Source organism: Castanea sativa, chromosome 4 (assembly GCF_040712315.1).
Source record: "Castanea sativa cultivar Marrone di Chiusa Pesio chromosome 4, ASM4071231v1".
Classification (NCBI taxonomy): Eukaryota; Viridiplantae; Streptophyta; class Magnoliopsida; order Fagales; family Fagaceae; genus Castanea; species Castanea sativa.
Genome location: NC_134016.1, coordinates 24,617,811 through 24,634,720, shown reverse-complemented (window position 1 = coordinate 24,634,720; position 16,910 = coordinate 24,617,811). Strand labels below are relative to the sequence as shown.

General features: G+C 35.5%; 2 protein-coding genes across 3 annotated transcripts; one reads left to right on the top strand and one right to left on the bottom strand.

The window, feature by feature from the left end:
- The first annotated feature begins 9,481 nt into the window (after positions 1 to 9,481).
- On the top strand, positions 9,482 to 12,281 carry LOC142631742 (UV-B-induced protein At3g17800, chloroplastic). Of its 2 annotated transcripts, none has more exons than XM_075806034.1 (4): positions 9,482 to 9,594; positions 9,754 to 9,899; positions 10,444 to 10,742; positions 11,260 to 12,281. In XM_075806034.1, the coding sequence occupies exons 2-4, from the start codon at positions 9,762 to 9,764 to the stop codon at positions 12,092 to 12,094; spliced, it is 1,272 nt and encodes a 423-aa protein (XP_075662149.1). In that variant the 5' UTR covers positions 9,482 to 9,594; positions 9,754 to 9,761; the 3' UTR covers positions 12,095 to 12,281. The 2 variants fall into 2 exon arrangements, with proteins under 2 accessions (XP_075662149.1, XP_075662148.1); XM_075806033.1 differs by having other exon boundaries at positions 9,492 to 9,666.
- A 2,366-nt stretch (positions 12,282 to 14,647) lies between these two features.
- LOC142630934 (purple acid phosphatase 3-like) lies at positions 14,648 to 16,598 on the bottom strand. Its single transcript, XM_075805000.1, has 7 exons — positions 16,299 to 16,598; positions 16,055 to 16,211; positions 15,622 to 15,729; positions 15,397 to 15,524; positions 15,174 to 15,302; positions 15,013 to 15,084; positions 14,648 to 14,923 (listed from the first exon to the last, which is right to left on the bottom strand). The coding sequence occupies exons 1-7, from the start codon at positions 16,482 to 16,484 to the stop codon at positions 14,714 to 14,716; spliced, it is 990 nt and encodes a 329-aa protein (XP_075661115.1). The 5' UTR covers positions 16,485 to 16,598; the 3' UTR covers positions 14,648 to 14,713.
- Between the last annotated feature and the right edge of the window lie 312 nt (positions 16,599 to 16,910).

Here is a 16,910-nt window from a genome sequence, read left to right as displayed (position 1 = left end):
GCCTACCCTCTGCAAAGAGAAAAGAAAACTCATTTTGGGCACAAGCCATTCAGGCCCATTCCCTTAGAATGGGTGATTTCCATGGCAGAACCATCTTGTGAAGTTACCCATGTTGAGGAAGTGGTTTCCCTCCTTGGCCTTACCCTCGTAGCACAATCAAATGTGGAAAACTGATCTTTTGTTCTTCAATTTTTCTCACATATTGTTATTACTTCTCATCTTGTCTTTGTAACCTCACTCAGAATGTGTTTCCTTTTCCCTGTTTTTGATTAAGGATTTCTCGCCTGTCTTGCCTTAACAATAACTTATTCCTTTCATTATTATTTTTATCATATTTGTCTGTTGTGGCTCTTCCATAGCAACTGTGTCTGCCGTGAGCACGTGATTAAAGTTTCAGCAAATGAGGCATAGTGTTTGCGCATAAGCCGATTCAAGGTAGGTCACAACTGAACCGGTCACAACTGAACCGATCCCAACTCTCCTATCTAGAATATTCGAGCCACGATACGACAGGAGGTAATCCAGCCCAAAATCACAAAAAGGTCTACCACAGTATATATGTATGTATTTATGCCTTTGATTATATCTGATTAAGTAATGTCACATGCATAAATTATTTTACAGTATTTTTACAAACGGTCGAATTCAAATTTAAATTTAAAGTTCAAAAGGGTGTTTGGTTGTTTTTAAAACGACTTTGTGATTTAAATCCTGAAATTGGGGTCCCACAAAAAATTGTTTGTTTGGAAGGGTGTTTTCACAAAATATAACTTAAAAATGCAAACTCTTTTTCACCATGTAATCATGGTTTCATTTTTTGTTTTCTTACTTCTCTCCTACCCTATTGATCTTCAGCTCTCATTCTCTCCCTCTCTCCAAAGCACAATAATACTATGATCTGCGCATTTCGATGCAACCGATGCATGGCGAGACGACAAGCATCGTGACGCAAGCTAAGCACAGCAAGGCTCAAGCAGTGCAACTCAAGCGCTGTGTAGGAGTTCACGTGGAAACCCATATGGCATAAAAAAAAAAAACGTGACAGTCAACGTGGAAGCCCAGGGGGCATAAAAAATCTTTTTTTATTCTTCTCATTTCATTGCTAGTCACATTAGTTTTTTGACTTTTTCCATACGAACAAATACAAGATTTCTATGATCTAATAAGATATCACTGTGTGTTTAACAAGATAGCAAAGACACAATAAAAGATTAAAGAAAAGAAAAAAGAGAGAAGAAAAATCTTGTTAGTCTTGCTTAGACTGAAATAATACACATAGACTAGTATCTATACACAATTACTTAACAAATTATGTCTGAGAAATGCAGTAATTAATTCCGCACAATTTGAAAAAATCTAACAGAACCTAACTAACTCAAAACAGAAATTCACGCTCTTGCAACAATTACTTGAATTCAACTAACAACTCATTAGAATGATGCTGTTGGGATAAGTGAGTGCATGGTCCAATTACTAGAACGACACGGTTTCCTTTATAACACATTAAGTGAAATAACATTTTGTTGTTGTTGCATATCTTTGGATTTAACATGAACATCGTCGTTTGTATTGTCTTTTTTAGCACTATATACCACTTAAGGACAGAGGTTATTTTGATGCAATACCAAATTATTAAGGATTAAACTAATACATTTAAAATGTTAGAAATTGTTTTAACACATATGACAAATGTTAGGGATTAAAATGAGAATTAAACCCTTTTTTATATATAGTTTTATTATTATAACAATTGGAAGGGAGAAGATTTGAGCTTAGTTCTCCTTTTAGCGAAGACTTGATGCTTCTAGGACAAGAAGAGGATATCAGTTTAAAATGTTCTTGGACGAAATTTATGTAGGAGACTAGGAGTCACCATCCTGCCAAATGGCTATCATAATTTTAAGGGTATAAAAAGTATTAAAACAGTGACTTTGTAAGGAAGAAATTATGAAGAAATTTCTCTTCAAATAATATTACACATTACACAAAATATCAATATCTTTTTTTTAGCTGAATAAAATATCAATATCTTTGATAGGTAGGAAAGGATGATATTGATTGAGCACTCATGCGATGACACAAAATGACTGAGTGGAAACAACCGAGTGGCGACTCGCATAACTGCATAAGCAATTAACCCATATGTGGTTTTGGGTTTTTAGAATCTAATTTTTTTGGTGAAATTAGATTCTGAAAACCCAAAACCATTAACCCATATGTGGTTTCGGGTTTTTAGAATCTAATTTTTTGGTGAAATTAGATTCTAAAAACCCAAAACCAAAAAATTAGATTCTAAAAACCCAAAACCACATATGGGAATGTTCCATTTAAAATGAGACGCGTAAACCATTCAATATTCGTTACTATTCAAGGACCAATTTCAATTTTTATGGCTACCACAAGAGTCAGCCAAAACAACAAGTGAACAAAATTCATATGGGTCCAAAATCCAATCCCCTAGAGATCTCGCGAAGACTGACCCAATTTTATTCCTATCTCTTTGTGCTGACTGCAATCTAAAAATCTTTTACTGCCAGCCTTAAATGACCAAACAACCCCAACCTAATAATTGTTTCTTTTTCTTTTTTAGGTTAATGAATGGTACAAAAAACCCATATTTATTGACCCATAAAAATATCTTTTACAAGTACCTCCAATTTTTGAGTCATATTATAACTTATTTCCCGTATTCTTTTGGATATATACCACCACTGTTAGTTTCTTTAAAATATTTTTATTTTTTTTTATGTATGTGTTAAAATACTTAGAGTATGTTTAGTAACTATTTTTTTCCTTATTTTCTATTTGCAAAAATAATTTTATATTTTTGAGACTAAAAAACTTATTTAGCAACCTAAAATGGATAGAAAACAAAAATTGTTCTCAAAACTTAATTTATGAAGGAAACTGAAAACATGCAAAATACTATTTTCAGTTTTTAATTTTCAAAAGTCAATAAAAATACGCATTTAATTTAATAAATCTGTCTCATTTAATGAGTTAGTATTAGAGTTCAAATCCTAGTAACAACATATTTTAGTATTATTTATTTTTTTCTTTAAAATTTTTTTTTTTTAATTTCAACTAACCAAACATGTTTTTGATTTCAAAAATATAAGAATTTTTTTTTCTTTATATTCCCAAAAACGAGTTTTTGAAAATAAAAAACAAAAATTGTTGCCAAACATAATCTTAGTATTCTCAAAAGAAAAAACAGTGGGTAAATCCCACATTGAAAAATGAGTGTAAATTATAGAGATTTAAAGTCTATACTATGTATCCAATAGTTAGGCCCTTTTGGATATACACCACTGTTAGTTTCTTTAAAGCATTCTCCCATCTCCCATTGTGCGTGTGTGTTAAAATACTTAGTATTCTACAAAAAAAAAAAACCATATTCTTTATCTTCTTTTTACTTTTATATTTTTAAGGAGAGAACTTCAATTTATAAAAAGGGATTTTACAAATTGATCTAATTAGAACTTACTTAAAAAAAAAAAAAAAAATTCTCCTACAATAATAGTGAATATTAATTTCAATTATGGTGAATTTATCTCAACGACAAAAGGTGAACATTCAAATAAGTAGTCTTTTCATTAAAAAAAAAAAGTTGTCTTTTCAAATTGCATTGCAAAATGCTTGTTTTTATAACATAATTTTGTATCTTTTATTCTATAAGAAAATTTACTAGTTTCATGTTTAGTAATCTTAGCTTCCATTTCATATTAGTCAAACTCGTTGTTTATTATTTGAGGATGTTTTAATTGTTTTGTACCACAAAACTAGTTTATTTATCAAATAAAGTTGTCGTTCAAACTTCAAATGATTGATAATGTACCGATTAACTAAACATGACTTAGATATATATATATATATATATATATATTTTTTTTTTCTTTTTTTTCTTTTCTTTTTTCTTCTCAATATATATATATATATATATATATATATATATATATATATATATTTCTTCTTCTTTTTTGAGAATCCACATGAGTTAGATATGTGTGTGTTTGTTTGTTTTGCTTACAATAAGTGGGGAAATCATTGGAATAGAATCGAACAATAGTATTATTATCAAATTACAATGCCCATGACCATACAGAGCCTGTTTGGATAGGCTATTCATAGTCTTAGCACGCATTTTAGTCAAAAAGTAATTTTGTAAAATGCTTGGTTCCTTGAAATCAGATGGTTTAATAATATCGTATATTATTGGAGTGAGAGGTCACATAATTATTATATTTCCAAATGCAACACGTTTTTTAATTTTTTTTTTTCTTTTTATTCTTTATGTTTGTACCAACTATCAAAGTGTTAGCCCCACGACCCCAAAGCAGTGAAGAACAAACTGAAGATCATATAAAGGAATAAAAGTTTAAATCATAATAGTTTAAATCGTTCGTGAGTTCCAGTTAGTTTAATTGGTAAAAATTTTGATGGTTAAATAAGAGATATAAGGTTCAATTCCCACCTACATCACAAACTGACTAGTGTCTTGGTTTGGATGCCAGAGGTTGAAACTTGATTATAGCGGGTCTTGCTCTCTAAGAATTGATCGAACCGATCCCTAGCCATCTCTGTTTAGATCTTCACTGTCTATGGTCAGAATTGCTACTATTCTCCATGTTTAGATTTTTGAGAAAGATTGGTTAAAATCTTAATTGTTGCAGCCTCTCTCGGTTTTGACTTAAATCAACTCGACCCAAGGAAAATCCAATTTGATTCGATTTGTTAATGCTTTCGGTCAACAACACATCCTTAATTTTTCTACTGGATGGGATCAAGTCAAGCTTGAGTTGAACCCACACCCAACTTAACCCGATTCGTAGACATCCCTAAATAGAATTACAAGATCAAAATTTTTGTTTTTGTTTTTGTTTTTTTGTTTGGGTAAATTACAGTAATCGACTTGAGGTTTGGGGTAATACCAAACACATCTAAATGCTTTCAAAAATGACTAATCTGGTCCTTAAAACACTGTTGATGCCCACTTTGGCAAAAAGATCCAATAACAAGAAGAAGCCCAACAATATAAAAAGGGTGAAGGAAGAAGAGTTAGCATAGTAAGAAAAATCATTAAGCCCGAATGATAGGAATAATTGTCCACAGGCCTATAAAGTAGTGAAAAAGCCACAAAGAAAATAAATGGACCTAAGGGAGCCCAGAGGAGGAAGTAGTAAGCGCATGGGAATCATAAGAAATGCAAAGCAAGTAAAAATGGGCCGGAGGAGCCCAAAGAAAGGAATTGGTAAATAGGGCTAGTGTAAAGGCCAACAAGCCTTGGAAGTAAAAGGTATTATAATTGGGCAGGGAAAGTTTGAAAGATTTAGCAAAAGCCCATGAAAATGTAGGAATGGAACGGGCCAAGGATGCCCAAAGGAATGAAGCGGACCGAAGATGCCCAAAGGAATAAAATGAGCCAAGGAAGCCCAAGATAGTATGAGAATTAGCCCAACAGAAGTACTGGGCAGCATGAGCTGAGTAAAGGAAAAGTATATGGCAGGCCCAAAGGAGGCCCACCAACCACAAGTTAAATGATAACATGGTAGAAGCAACGAAGCAGCATGGCAGAAGTGTCAGCCAACCCACAAAGAAGGCAAGGGTTGGATTGAAGAAGGAAGGGCCCATACTCGAGCAAAGCCCAACCTAGGGAAGAAACGAGATGCAGAGAATGAAGACCTAGTGACTCATCCATGCCACAAAAGATTAAAAATAAGCAGCAAGATGCTTAGAAGGACTAGACAAATCCACAAACAACAACAAACGCATGAACGACAAATAAGCCATGGAATCACATGGGAGTGGAGCATGCACAAGGCTCAGGCACCATCCACTTGTACCTAGCCACCACAGGCATTGTAGGCCATGAGTCAGAGGTAAGAAAGGGTATAGTCTAGTGGTGGGAGAAGGGGAAAGTCTATTCTAGGACTCCTACTCAAGGCTCTTTTAGGGAAAATATTCTGTTGGGATGACATACCACCCAAAAGAGGGAAATGTGAGCTGGAATCACTAGGTGCATGCCATAAGAGTTAGTAAGAGAGAATGCCTAATCCTTATTCAGATGGGAACACCACGGAAGGCAAGAAAATAAAACAAAAACTCCTTTGTCTGGGAATGGAACGTGGTGCAGCCTATGTGGGGTAGTGGTGCTGGCTGAGCGGCTAGCAAACCAGTGGGTGGACCAGGAAGGACACCCACACTAGGCCAAAAATAGTTGAAGGGTAAAACAGTAAAACAGTAAAACTCATCACGGCAGGCAGTATAAAAAGGCCTTAATTGTGCACAGTAGAGGGGGGAACAACAACGGAACAAGAACAAGGGCAATGGGTAAGAAGGAACAAGTGAGAAAACAACAAGAAAGAAAACAACGGAAAACAGAGAGGGTGAAAAGAAAAGTGAGAAAAAAAGTGTGATAAGGCATGCACCAATAGGCTGTTCCCTTCTCTCCCTTAATAGCCTACTCTCTTGTAAGTTAAAGGACTTGAGATTAAGCCATTTAGGTCCATTTTTTCAAAGTAAGCAATTTCAATAAAAGAATTTTCCTGTGAGATTGCTCACATTAGAGACTGGTTCCCTTCTTAGACTTAAATCTGCTAAGGAACTAAGTAAAATAGATCAATCCCCCTTCCCTCTTTTATTATGATTGATTAAGCATTAATCTTGTTCTTTTTCTTATTGTCACTAACTTACTTTTGCTGTATTCACATAGTCGTGTTTTCTTGTTGAGAAAATGGTTTAAATATCATCTTTTGTTAGTAGTGAACACATCTTCATTATCCTATCATATTATGTTCCTTTTGCGATAACATTTTTGTAGCAACGTCCTCTGCCGTAAGCGTGTGATTAAGATCTTGGTGAAGGGGTCCTAGCTTGAGCACAAGCTGGCTTGAGGTGAGTTTCAATTGAGCCAATTTCGACTCTCTTACCCCAGAACTAGGGCCACAGCGCAGTAGAAAGCAATCCAACCTAAAAATACAAAAAGGTCCACCACAAACACTAACACCGTTTGTGCACCATTTGTTAAATCATTTTATGTTATTTTAAAATTTTCCATTCTTTTACTGTGTATCTTTGCTCTCTCTTCTTCACGCTAGAAAAACTCTATCTTTCTCTATCTCAAGCCAAGCCATAAGGTTTCAAACTCAAAAAATCACCAACAAACTCCGCCACCTAAATGGTTTCAAAGCCGATTTACCCATAGATCTGACACCATATGCTATTGTTTAAAACTGGGTGGTTCAATCACTATCAAGGAGGATGGACTGTGGTTGCTGGGTTGCGATGAGTGGTGGTTGGCGGTTGCAAGATCCCAATCTGGCAGAGCTCGCCATCATGGGTATGGGTTCAATCACTATCAAGGAGGATGGATTATGGTTGCTGGGTTGCGATGAGTGGTGGCCGGCGGTCGCAAGATCCCAATCTGGCAGAGCTCGCCATCATGGGTATGGGTTTTTTAAAAAAATTGTTGATATGGGTTTAGGTAGTGAATCATATGATGTTGAATAGTTGGAACTATTTGGGTTTGAGGAGGATGAGTGGGCAGTGATAGGTGGTATCGTGGTGAACGGTAATAGCTGGGTCTATCTCTGTTATGGGTCTTGGTTTTGTTTTAAAATGTTTTTGATTTAGGTATGTTCGGGGTTTGATGTTGGATGGTTGTTTGTTTGGGTTGATCTGTGTTTGTTTGTCTTATTGGTTCTTTGTTGAGTTTGAAACCTTATGGCTAGCTTGACCTTGATAGAGAGAGAGTTTATGGCGTGAAGAAGAGAGAGTAAACAAACAATGCAAAGGAAAAGAAAAACTTGAAAATGAAACAAAATGATTTAATAAACGGTGCACAAATAGTGTTAGTGTTTAAAGACTAAATTGGTTAATTTTTAAAACATTTGGATGTATTTGGTATTACTCCAAATCTCAATATAAGTTACTGTAATTTACCCTTTTTTAAAAAATTTTCTTTTAGTCCTGAAAGTAAGGATTAGTGGAGAAAAATTTGGAGAAAAAAGAAAAGGCATAAATGCAGTCCTTACATTTTGATTTGATTTCTATTTTGGTCCCTACATTTTATTTTTACTACTTTTAGTCCCTAAACTAATTAACGCGTAACATTTAAGTCCTTACCGTCACCTAACTAACAGAAAATGCTGACGTGGTTGACGAAGGAATTAAAATATCATAAAAAATGCCACATCACCCATGACACATCAGCATGTCAGCATTTTAATTAATAAAAAAATAAAAATAAATAAAAAATTTAAAATAAACATTAATCTATTTTTTTTCTTTTCATTTTTTTATCTGTAAGAACCTACATGCTCTCTCACCATTTTGTTTGATGCTTCTTCTTCACTCTCTCTCTCACCATTTCTGTTTCTCTCTCTCTCAATCCCCAAACCCACTCAAACCTTTGACCCATCTCCCTAAATGGATCGCTCGGGTTTGCGCCACGCCACCCGACCCAGTCCGAGATCCGGATCCGGCGACGGAGGAGGAGGAGGGGGACGCGAGGATTGTTGGAGCGAAGGTGCGACGGAGACTCTAATCGAAGCATGGGAAGAACATCCAATGCAAGAACCGTCAAAACGACAACTAAGGAAGTCTCCGACGCCGTCAACAACTGTCAAAACGGCGTCAAGCATCTTCGTTTGCAAGTGGATTGAGTACTCCCTCACCGATTCCAAGTCGATCCTCAGTCCACTCATCTCTGTCTGCAAATCCGTCTTGGGTTTTTCTTTCCGATCTGGGTTTCTACTTTTTTAGCTAAAGTTTTGGTTTTGTTGAGTTTCTTGTGTTCTGTTTGTTTGCTGGGGAAATAGAATGATTAGAAAGAAAATTAATTGCTAGGGTTTATTTGGTTTTCGAAAGAATGAATTTTTTTTTTTGCTAATTTAGTTGTGCTTTGTTTGGTTCCGAAGAACAATGAAAAGAAATGGAAAAATGAATTCTTGAGTATTGGGAGTAGATGATGAATGTTGGTTCAGTTGAATAAAAGAGATTTATTCATTTTTCTGGTTTTGAAATTTTCTAAGCTTGAGCATGAAGGTCCTTACAAAAAAAAAATGAAAAGAAAAAAAAAATTTAGATTAATGTTTATTTAAAATTTTTTATTCATTTTCTGACTTAGTTTTTTTTTTTATTAATTAAAATGTTAATGTGCTGATGTGTCATGGGTGATGTGGCATTTTTTATGATATTTTAATTCTTCCGTTAGTCACGTCAGCATTTTCTGTTAGTTGGGTGACGGTAAAGATTTAAATGTTACACGTTAATTAATTTAGAGACTAAAAGTGTTAAAAATAAAATATATGAATCAAAATAAAAATTGGGTCAAAATATAGAGACTAAAAGTGCATTTACGCCAGAAGAAAAAGAAAAGGAGAAAGGACCCGGTGAAGTGACAGAGACATTGCCGTAATTAAGCGAAACAGCAGGGGCCTTAATCTAGACCACGTGCATCACAAAGTGCAAACGCAATAAATAAAAACTTTGTTCAGCCGACTCACAGAACCTGTGAATTCCGCCAGACACAAAACGCAGAGATCGGCCCATAGACACAACACAACACAACACAACACAGTTCTTTTCTTTCTTGTTCGTTCTTTACTCTCTAGGGTTTATCTTCCTCGCCTGCCTTTTTCCTTCCTATACTATTCCTTACCCTAGGTTTTCATTCTGTTCTCCGATTTTATCTGCTTTTTTTTTTTTTTGCTGTTGGTATTTGCAATAAAAATTTATATATTTGTTTTACAGAGCTGAAAATGGAAGCAATGAAGGCAACAATGGTCCGATCTCACTTACTTAGCACATCCGGACCCTCCAATTCATTACCCGGGTTGTCGCCAGCTAACGGCCCCGATTTTGTGCGTTTCGGTACCAACTTCCACTCCTCAATTAAGGTACAATCTGCTTTTATCTTTTTTATTTTTTGTTAAAATTTATGCACGCGATGAAATCTGAAGTTAGATTGTGAAAAGTGAAACCCTGTTTTTAAAAACGTAAAAATAAAATTTGACCTAAATACACACTTTTTGTTATGGGTTTCTTATTTTTTTTCTTTCTTGTTTATGGCTTTTTCAAAGCAACAATTAAAAAACATGGTTTGGGAGTCATTATGTGCGATTTTTATTATTATTATTATTATTATTATTATTATTATTATTAATATATATATATATATATATATATATATATATATATATATATATATAATCCTTTAAATCGAATCGATTGCTTTACTTATGTAAAATAAGTTTTATTATTAAAATATGTAGTTGTGTGCCTGAATTTTAATATGAACACACAAAAGAGAGTGGATTTTGTGTGTGCGCGTGTGCATTTTGTGAGAAAAATGTGACTCTAGACTCGACTTATTGCTTTTTTTGTGTGAGAAAATAGAGTTTTGGCTTATATTGTCTTATGATTGATGTCTTGTCTTGGCAGCATTACACTTCAATCTCTCACTCAAAGTTGGCGCATAAGAGAATGGGTTTTGGAAGTAGGAGATGCTTGGTGGTTAGGGCGTCATCGACTCCCGACTCTGTGGGTTCGACTGAGTCTCCAATTGCTCCGCTCCGGTTGGAGTCTCCAATTGGGCAGTTTTTGTCACAGATATTGATAAGCCACCCGCATCTTGTTCCTGCTGCAGTTGAGCAGCAGCTTGACCAGCTCCAAACTGACCGCGATGCTGACATAAAGAAAGATGATCCTTCTGCTTCTGGCACCGACCTAGTTCTATATAGGTTTGTCAACCTTTTCATTATATTCTAGGAATCAATTTGCTAGGCTCTGTGTGATGGTTGTTAAAGCCAGGGGATCCAAGAAGATATGACTATGATTGGGAAATCTTAAAAATAATTAAAGAGCGAAGCTAATGATAGTACAAATTTTGCTACATAGAGGTTATAAATTAAACTGTCAACTTTAAACATTGTACAGAAAGCTAATTTACAAATTTATTTATTATGTTATTGATGTGGCACCAATCACATCCTTTGCCACACCTGTTTATAAAGTTTCTTTAGTAAAATTACTAGTACTATAGCATTTTCCAAATACTGAACTCATTCATGTACATGGCACCAGCTGTAGTTAACTTAAACTTTCAATTTTTGGTGAGAAGTAAAGAGAGAGAGAGAGAGAGAGAGAGAGAGAGGGGTTTGTTTCTCTTTCTGTTTCTTTCCATTCATCTTTTTGACAACTGAAATGAAATTTTAAGGATAAGTATTTATTCTTGTTTTGGGTTATTGAAATTATCAGGAGAATTGCTGAGGTTAAGGCTAATGAAAGGAAAAAGGCTTTGGAAGAGATTTTGTATGCACTGGTGGTACAGAAATTCATGGATGCCAATGTTTCTTTGATACCTGCCATTTCACCCTCTTCGTCGGATCCTTCTGGCCGAGTTGATGTATGGCCAAGCCAAGATGAAAAGCTCGAGCAGCTTCATTCTCCTGAAGCCTATGAGATGATTAAGAACCACTTAGCTCTGATTCTGGGGAACCGTATGACTGATTCAAACTCTGTAGCACAGATTAGCAAACTAAGGGTTGGCCAAGTCTATGCAGCATCTGTAATGTATGGGTACTTCCTTAAGCGGGTTGACCAGAGGTTTCAGCTTGAGAAGACAATGAAAATCCTTCCAAATGCATCGGATGAAGAAGAGAGTGATATTCAGCAAGTTGTGGGGGAGAGCATGAGACCTAATGGTGAGGAGGGCTCTTTCCAAGCTACATCATCCCATCCTGAAGTCTCTTCCTGGTCTGATGACATCAGTCCTGGGGGGTTTGGTCAGGGAATAAAGCCTTCTCGATTGAGAAATTATGTGATGTCTTTTGATGGGGAGACGCTTCAGAGATATGCAACGATAAGATCAAAAGAGGCTGTTAGCATCATTGAGAAGCACACAGAGGCATTGTTTGGAAGACCCGAGATTGTCATAACCCCACAGGGAACAGTGGATTCTTCGAAGGATGAACCCATCAAGATTAGCTTTGGTGGTTTAAAGAGACTTGTCTTGGAGGCAGTTACTTTTGGTTCTTTCCTCTGGGATGTTGAGAGCTATGTGGATTCTAGGTACCATTTTGTTTTGAACTGAGCTATGGTTACTTACATCCCGGCCAAAGCAAATTGGTGGTGGTGTACAACTGACCACCCTAAATGGAATAGGTGAGTGTAATTTGGTGATAAGTACTGAGTATTTGGCACTAATTGTTCTGTATATAACAATTGTTATTCTAATCTTCAGTAATGAATAAAGATGGTTTATTGGGATTGTGCAGTTACACACAGTATTCAATCTGAAACTTATCTTAATGTTTGTGACCCTTTGTATATCTATCTAAATATGCATGAAGGAGTTGTTAGGGTATTAGGATATATTTTGGCATTGAGCATTTGAAAAAAAAAAAAAAACTTTTTATAGCAGTTAGCTGAATTTGGTTGGTATTATGCAATGTATATATTGCTAGGAATACTATCTTGCTAAATACTGTCTTATTGAAATGGCTATTGTGCAAAAATATATGCTAGAAATTTATGAGGGAAAAAAAATATAAGTACAATAGAGATAGTGTTTACCTTAAAATCATCAGGAAAGAAGCCATAAACAGTGAAAATTTTAAGCTAATCTTGAGATATATTACTTGTAAGTAACATGTAACTATCAATACATGCTTCTTCCTTGATAGTTATTTGATGGAGTCATCAGTCAAGTTTGCTACGGAGGACCTGATCTTTGCACAAGGTCTGTATATATTGATCTAACCGGTCTCTCTCAATATGAGGGGGAGAAAATTATGAAGGAAAACTCATCGGGCAATCTATTTTGGAACATCCACAAAACATTGTGAGGTCCACTACCAACTAAATAAGTGATTCACTACCCAAAGATATAAAAAAGGTCTAGCAGTCGGTTGTGGAATTTAATTATGCTTTGATTTATCATAACTGTAGGCTGTTTTAGGACTGGAAAAAAAAATCAATAAGATTTGAGTTTTTGTGATGATTTTATGCCATTTATGATATGAAAGAAAATTCAGTTTGATTCCCTGAATTACTGATTGTTTCTTTTATTAGGTTTCCAGGATTAGTCATGTGTCCTTAGTTTTTGGACCCATATGAGTTGCCTATTTAGAGGCTGGGCCCTTGGAGTGATGGCAAGTGTCTTCCACCAAAAGTGACGAGTTGCTGGTTTGAGTTCTAGAATCTGCCTCTCCAAAAAATATTTGGGGAGATAATGCTTAGGTTGTCTATTAACCACCCTCTTCCAAACCCCGCAAACATGCGAAGTTTTGTACACTGTGTAAGGCCTTTTTATGTGTTGCCTATTTATGAGATGGTGGAAGAAAAGAAAAATAGGTCCCTTTTGCCTTCTCTAGTAAATAATATTTATGTGATCAGTGATCCACACTGATCACTTAAATGGACCCTGAACCCATTCTTGATGGAGGGAGAGAGTGTCAATTGAGCTAGAACTCATTGGCATTGTGCTTCTAGATTATAGAGGTTGGTTCTTTTTGTTGGTTGTTTTTGTTAATTGGTAGAAATCCGCACCGTATTCTGTTTCCCATTGAATGTCAATGTTGCCATCTTGGAAGGTTTTACCATTTATCTTTGTCTAAAGAGCATAAAAAATCCAGTCCAATATTACACTTTGACATCATTGAACCACAAGGCTAATGTTCCCTCTCTTGCCCCCTCGCCCTGTTGATACCTTTTGACTGGGGTTTTTATTTTTGGCTTACATATTCTTTTCTATCTGTTAGATTTACAAGTTCCAGCGGTTAAGATATCCCTTAATTGTACTTTGGTTGCTCCCTTGAGATGTTTTTAATAATTAATTTGCATACAGAAGAAATGAAGAAATTTTACTGTTTGCATTGTAGCCATCATTTTGTTGTTACTTCTTATGATTAGATTAAGCTAGATCTGCCAAGAGCATGAGTTCCATTGCTTTTGGAATGTGTTGTGTGATAGGGTAAAGTTCAAGATAGTGATATGCACCAATGGTGTAAATGGACCAAATTTCAATTCCAAGTTCTGATTCCTTACTACCATGTGACTAGTGGTGAAAATTGAAAAGTCAGGTGTTCAATTAGGCCTATATATATCTTGGAAACAACATATGTCGTTTCTCATGCATGGAAACACCATATGAAATACATTCCAATGTGGCAAGGATGAAAATTGATTTTATTATTGCTTCGACATTATTGATAAAGAGATCTTAGGTTATTGGTAAAGAGATCTTAGATTTTATTATTCCTTGGCTTAAAGCCTTAAACACTGTTCGTTTGGGGAGATCAGAGGGTGGATGGAAGAGGGATAAAAACTAAATTGGGAAAAGTAAAGGAGGGAGGGTAAATCCCATTATATGAGAGGAGGGGAAATGGAGGAGGAGGAGGAGGAGGAGGAGGAGGAGGAGGAGAGAGAGAGAGAGAGAGAGAGCGAGAGAGAGAGGGTGAAATGGCTGAAATCCCTCCAGGTCTGTCAAAATTTGTGTTCTGAAGTGAAATCCTCGTTTACTCAAATTTTAACCGTTATGTTAGATTCATTTTATGTTCTCTTTCTACTATTACTGACAATACTAGCAAATTTGGGGGGCTGTTATGTTAGATTCATTGTATGTTATCTTTCTACTATTACTGACAATACTAGCAAATAATATGGGAGATCACTTAATGGAGGTATGAGAGATCAAATTTTCGGAATATCTCTACATGGTTGAGTAGAGCTCCTTGGAAAGATCCAAATTATGCAAAACGTTGCCGAAGATATCATAGAATATAATTCTTGCTTCAGTCTGCGTGAGTTTAGCAGACATAAAGCCCTGCCCATCATAGTAAAATTTCAATCCATCTTGGTTCAATTGGTCTATATCACCTTTCCATGCCTTTGAACCACCTCCACTGGTTAAAAACTGGATCTTCCTGCAGCATTAAGATCTAGTCATTAGTAATCTTGCTAAAAATACTTTAAGATTCTGTAATATATATAAGGTTTGTTTGGTTATACATGCCTTCTAGTGCTACTTATGTGTTCCAGGCAATGGTCATGTCCATTTATGTACATATCAACGTCATGTACCTGGAAATATTAGAGAAAAATTGAAAATTGTTTGAGAGCCTGCATCTTCAAAAGATGTAATTAAATTTTCCTTTTAGTATGAGATTTACCTCTAGTATTGGTAGAAGCCGGACTATAAGCTCTGCTGTGTCACCATGATGCCCTATGGTTCGGATAGGATGATGTCCAATGACAATTTTCCAGTTTGCTGTTGAAGCCGTCAATGCCAGATCAAGATCCTGATAAAAGCCAACTCAAAACTTTAGGATCTTCTACATGACAGAAACTTTATTATTATTTATTTTTGGAACAGTGTAGATTATCATGAGTTACCTTTAAGAGCTTTGCTAGGTATTCCTTCCTGGGAAGTACACCTCTCCAATCATAAGTATGATGCCCTGGTCTTAAAAAGTAGTTGTCGACAAATGGGGTTGTGTCCACGAAGAAAAAATCCACAATTCCTATGAATTGCAAGAATTAAAGAATTACAAATGTCTGTTTTTGGAAGTAAATGGAAGACGCATCAAAGTGGGAGCTCAAAGGGCGACTTTTACTCACCTGAGCTAAGCACAAAGGATCTTAGACAAAGCCATCTGCGATCGATCTTTCTAAGAATTGGGTTCAATTGCGCCTCAACATTCCCTCTATAGTCGTGGTTTCCTAAAACTATAGGAAAAAAAAAATATAGATTTGGTTATTATTATTATCATTGAATAGGCTAACGTGATAAAAAAAAAAAGTCATATGATATGGCTAATTATACTTTCTCCTCAACACTGACTCATTTGTAATGTCCTTATAAATTTTGAAACCGAAAAATGTTCTCCTAATTATTGATGATAAGATATTTATTTGCGGAAGCATTAAAAAAAGGGCATTCTTTTTTTTTTTTCATTCAGTTTCAAAGTTTAGCGAAACAATACGACTGCATCATAATTAATTTTTTCTGTAATATTATGTATGTATTTATTTAAATAAGATTAGAGCTTACCACTGTACCACTGCTTTTGCAGGCTCTTAGCAGTATAAATTTTGGCAAATGACTTCTTAAAAGAAGGGTCATGTATGCTGGTTAGTCCATTCTCATAAAAGTTGTCTCCAGTCGAAACCACCAAATCTATGTTCAACTTCTCCCCTATCTTTCCCATCTACAAAGTATTTATTGAGAATTTAAAAACTGAAATCTCCATGATAAATATTAAATATTCATGCACATTTTGATACTAAGAACAAACCTGATCAGCAACTAGAGATTGATTGTAATGTCCTCTTCTTCCCCAATCTCCAATCACCAATAAGCTAAGCGACCCATTAGCTGTAATGGGGTGTTCAAACCGCTGAAGCTCAGCTGATATAGAAATAATGCAAAAAGAGAAACAAGCTAATACCCATTGAAGGCTATGGTTCCATAAACCAGCCATGGCATCCAACTAACAAGTAAAAAGAGCTTTTGGTTGTGTAAAATCATGCTGGTTTCCTTCCTCTTTTATAGGCTGATAAGTACACAAAAGGGGTATGAAAACTGAAGACAAATGTACTGATCAAAACGACAACACAATTTAGTACTCGCATGCTTTAGTTTTGATGTACACAAATGGACAATAAAAGGTTTTGTAACGAAATTTAGACTGCCTCAACAACACGTGACCATGGGATCTGTAGGCTACTATCTATGTCAATTTCCTGGCAACTTCCTTTTTTTGGATACTTAAATGTGATTTCCTGGCAACTTCATATGTTAAGACACCGTGTTTTTTTGGCATGATTTTAGGTTCTCAGAGCAGGGAAAGGGGGGAATGTAGCGTGAATCGTGATGATATGCGAAGAGGAATGCGAAAAATGCAATG

Excerpts from the sequence above, each read along its gene's own strand:
- LOC142631742 (XM_075806034.1), top strand. The coding sequence starts at position 9,762 with ATGGAAGCAATGAAGGCAACAATGGTCCGATCTCACTTACTTAGCACA. Across the intron at positions 9,900-10,443 it reads ACTTCCACTCCTCAATTAAG|CATTACACTTCAATCTCTCA; the intron begins GTACAATCTGCT and ends TTGTCTTGGCAG. Across the intron at positions 10,743-11,259 it reads ACCGACCTAGTTCTATATAG|GAGAATTGCTGAGGTTAAGG; the intron begins GTTTGTCAACCT and ends TGAAATTATCAG.
- LOC142630934 (XM_075805000.1), bottom strand. The coding sequence starts at position 16,484 with ATGGCTGGTTTATGGAACCATAGCCTTCAATGGGTATTAGCTTGTTTC. Across the intron at positions 15,525-15,621 it reads ATCCTTTGTGCTTAGCTCAG|GAATTGTGGATTTTTTCTTC; the intron begins GTGAGTAAAAGT and ends TGCAATTCATAG. Across the intron at positions 15,303-15,396 it reads ACCTAGCAAAGCTCTTAAAG|GATCTTGATCTGGCATTGAC; the intron begins GTAACTCATGAT and ends GGCTTTTATCAG.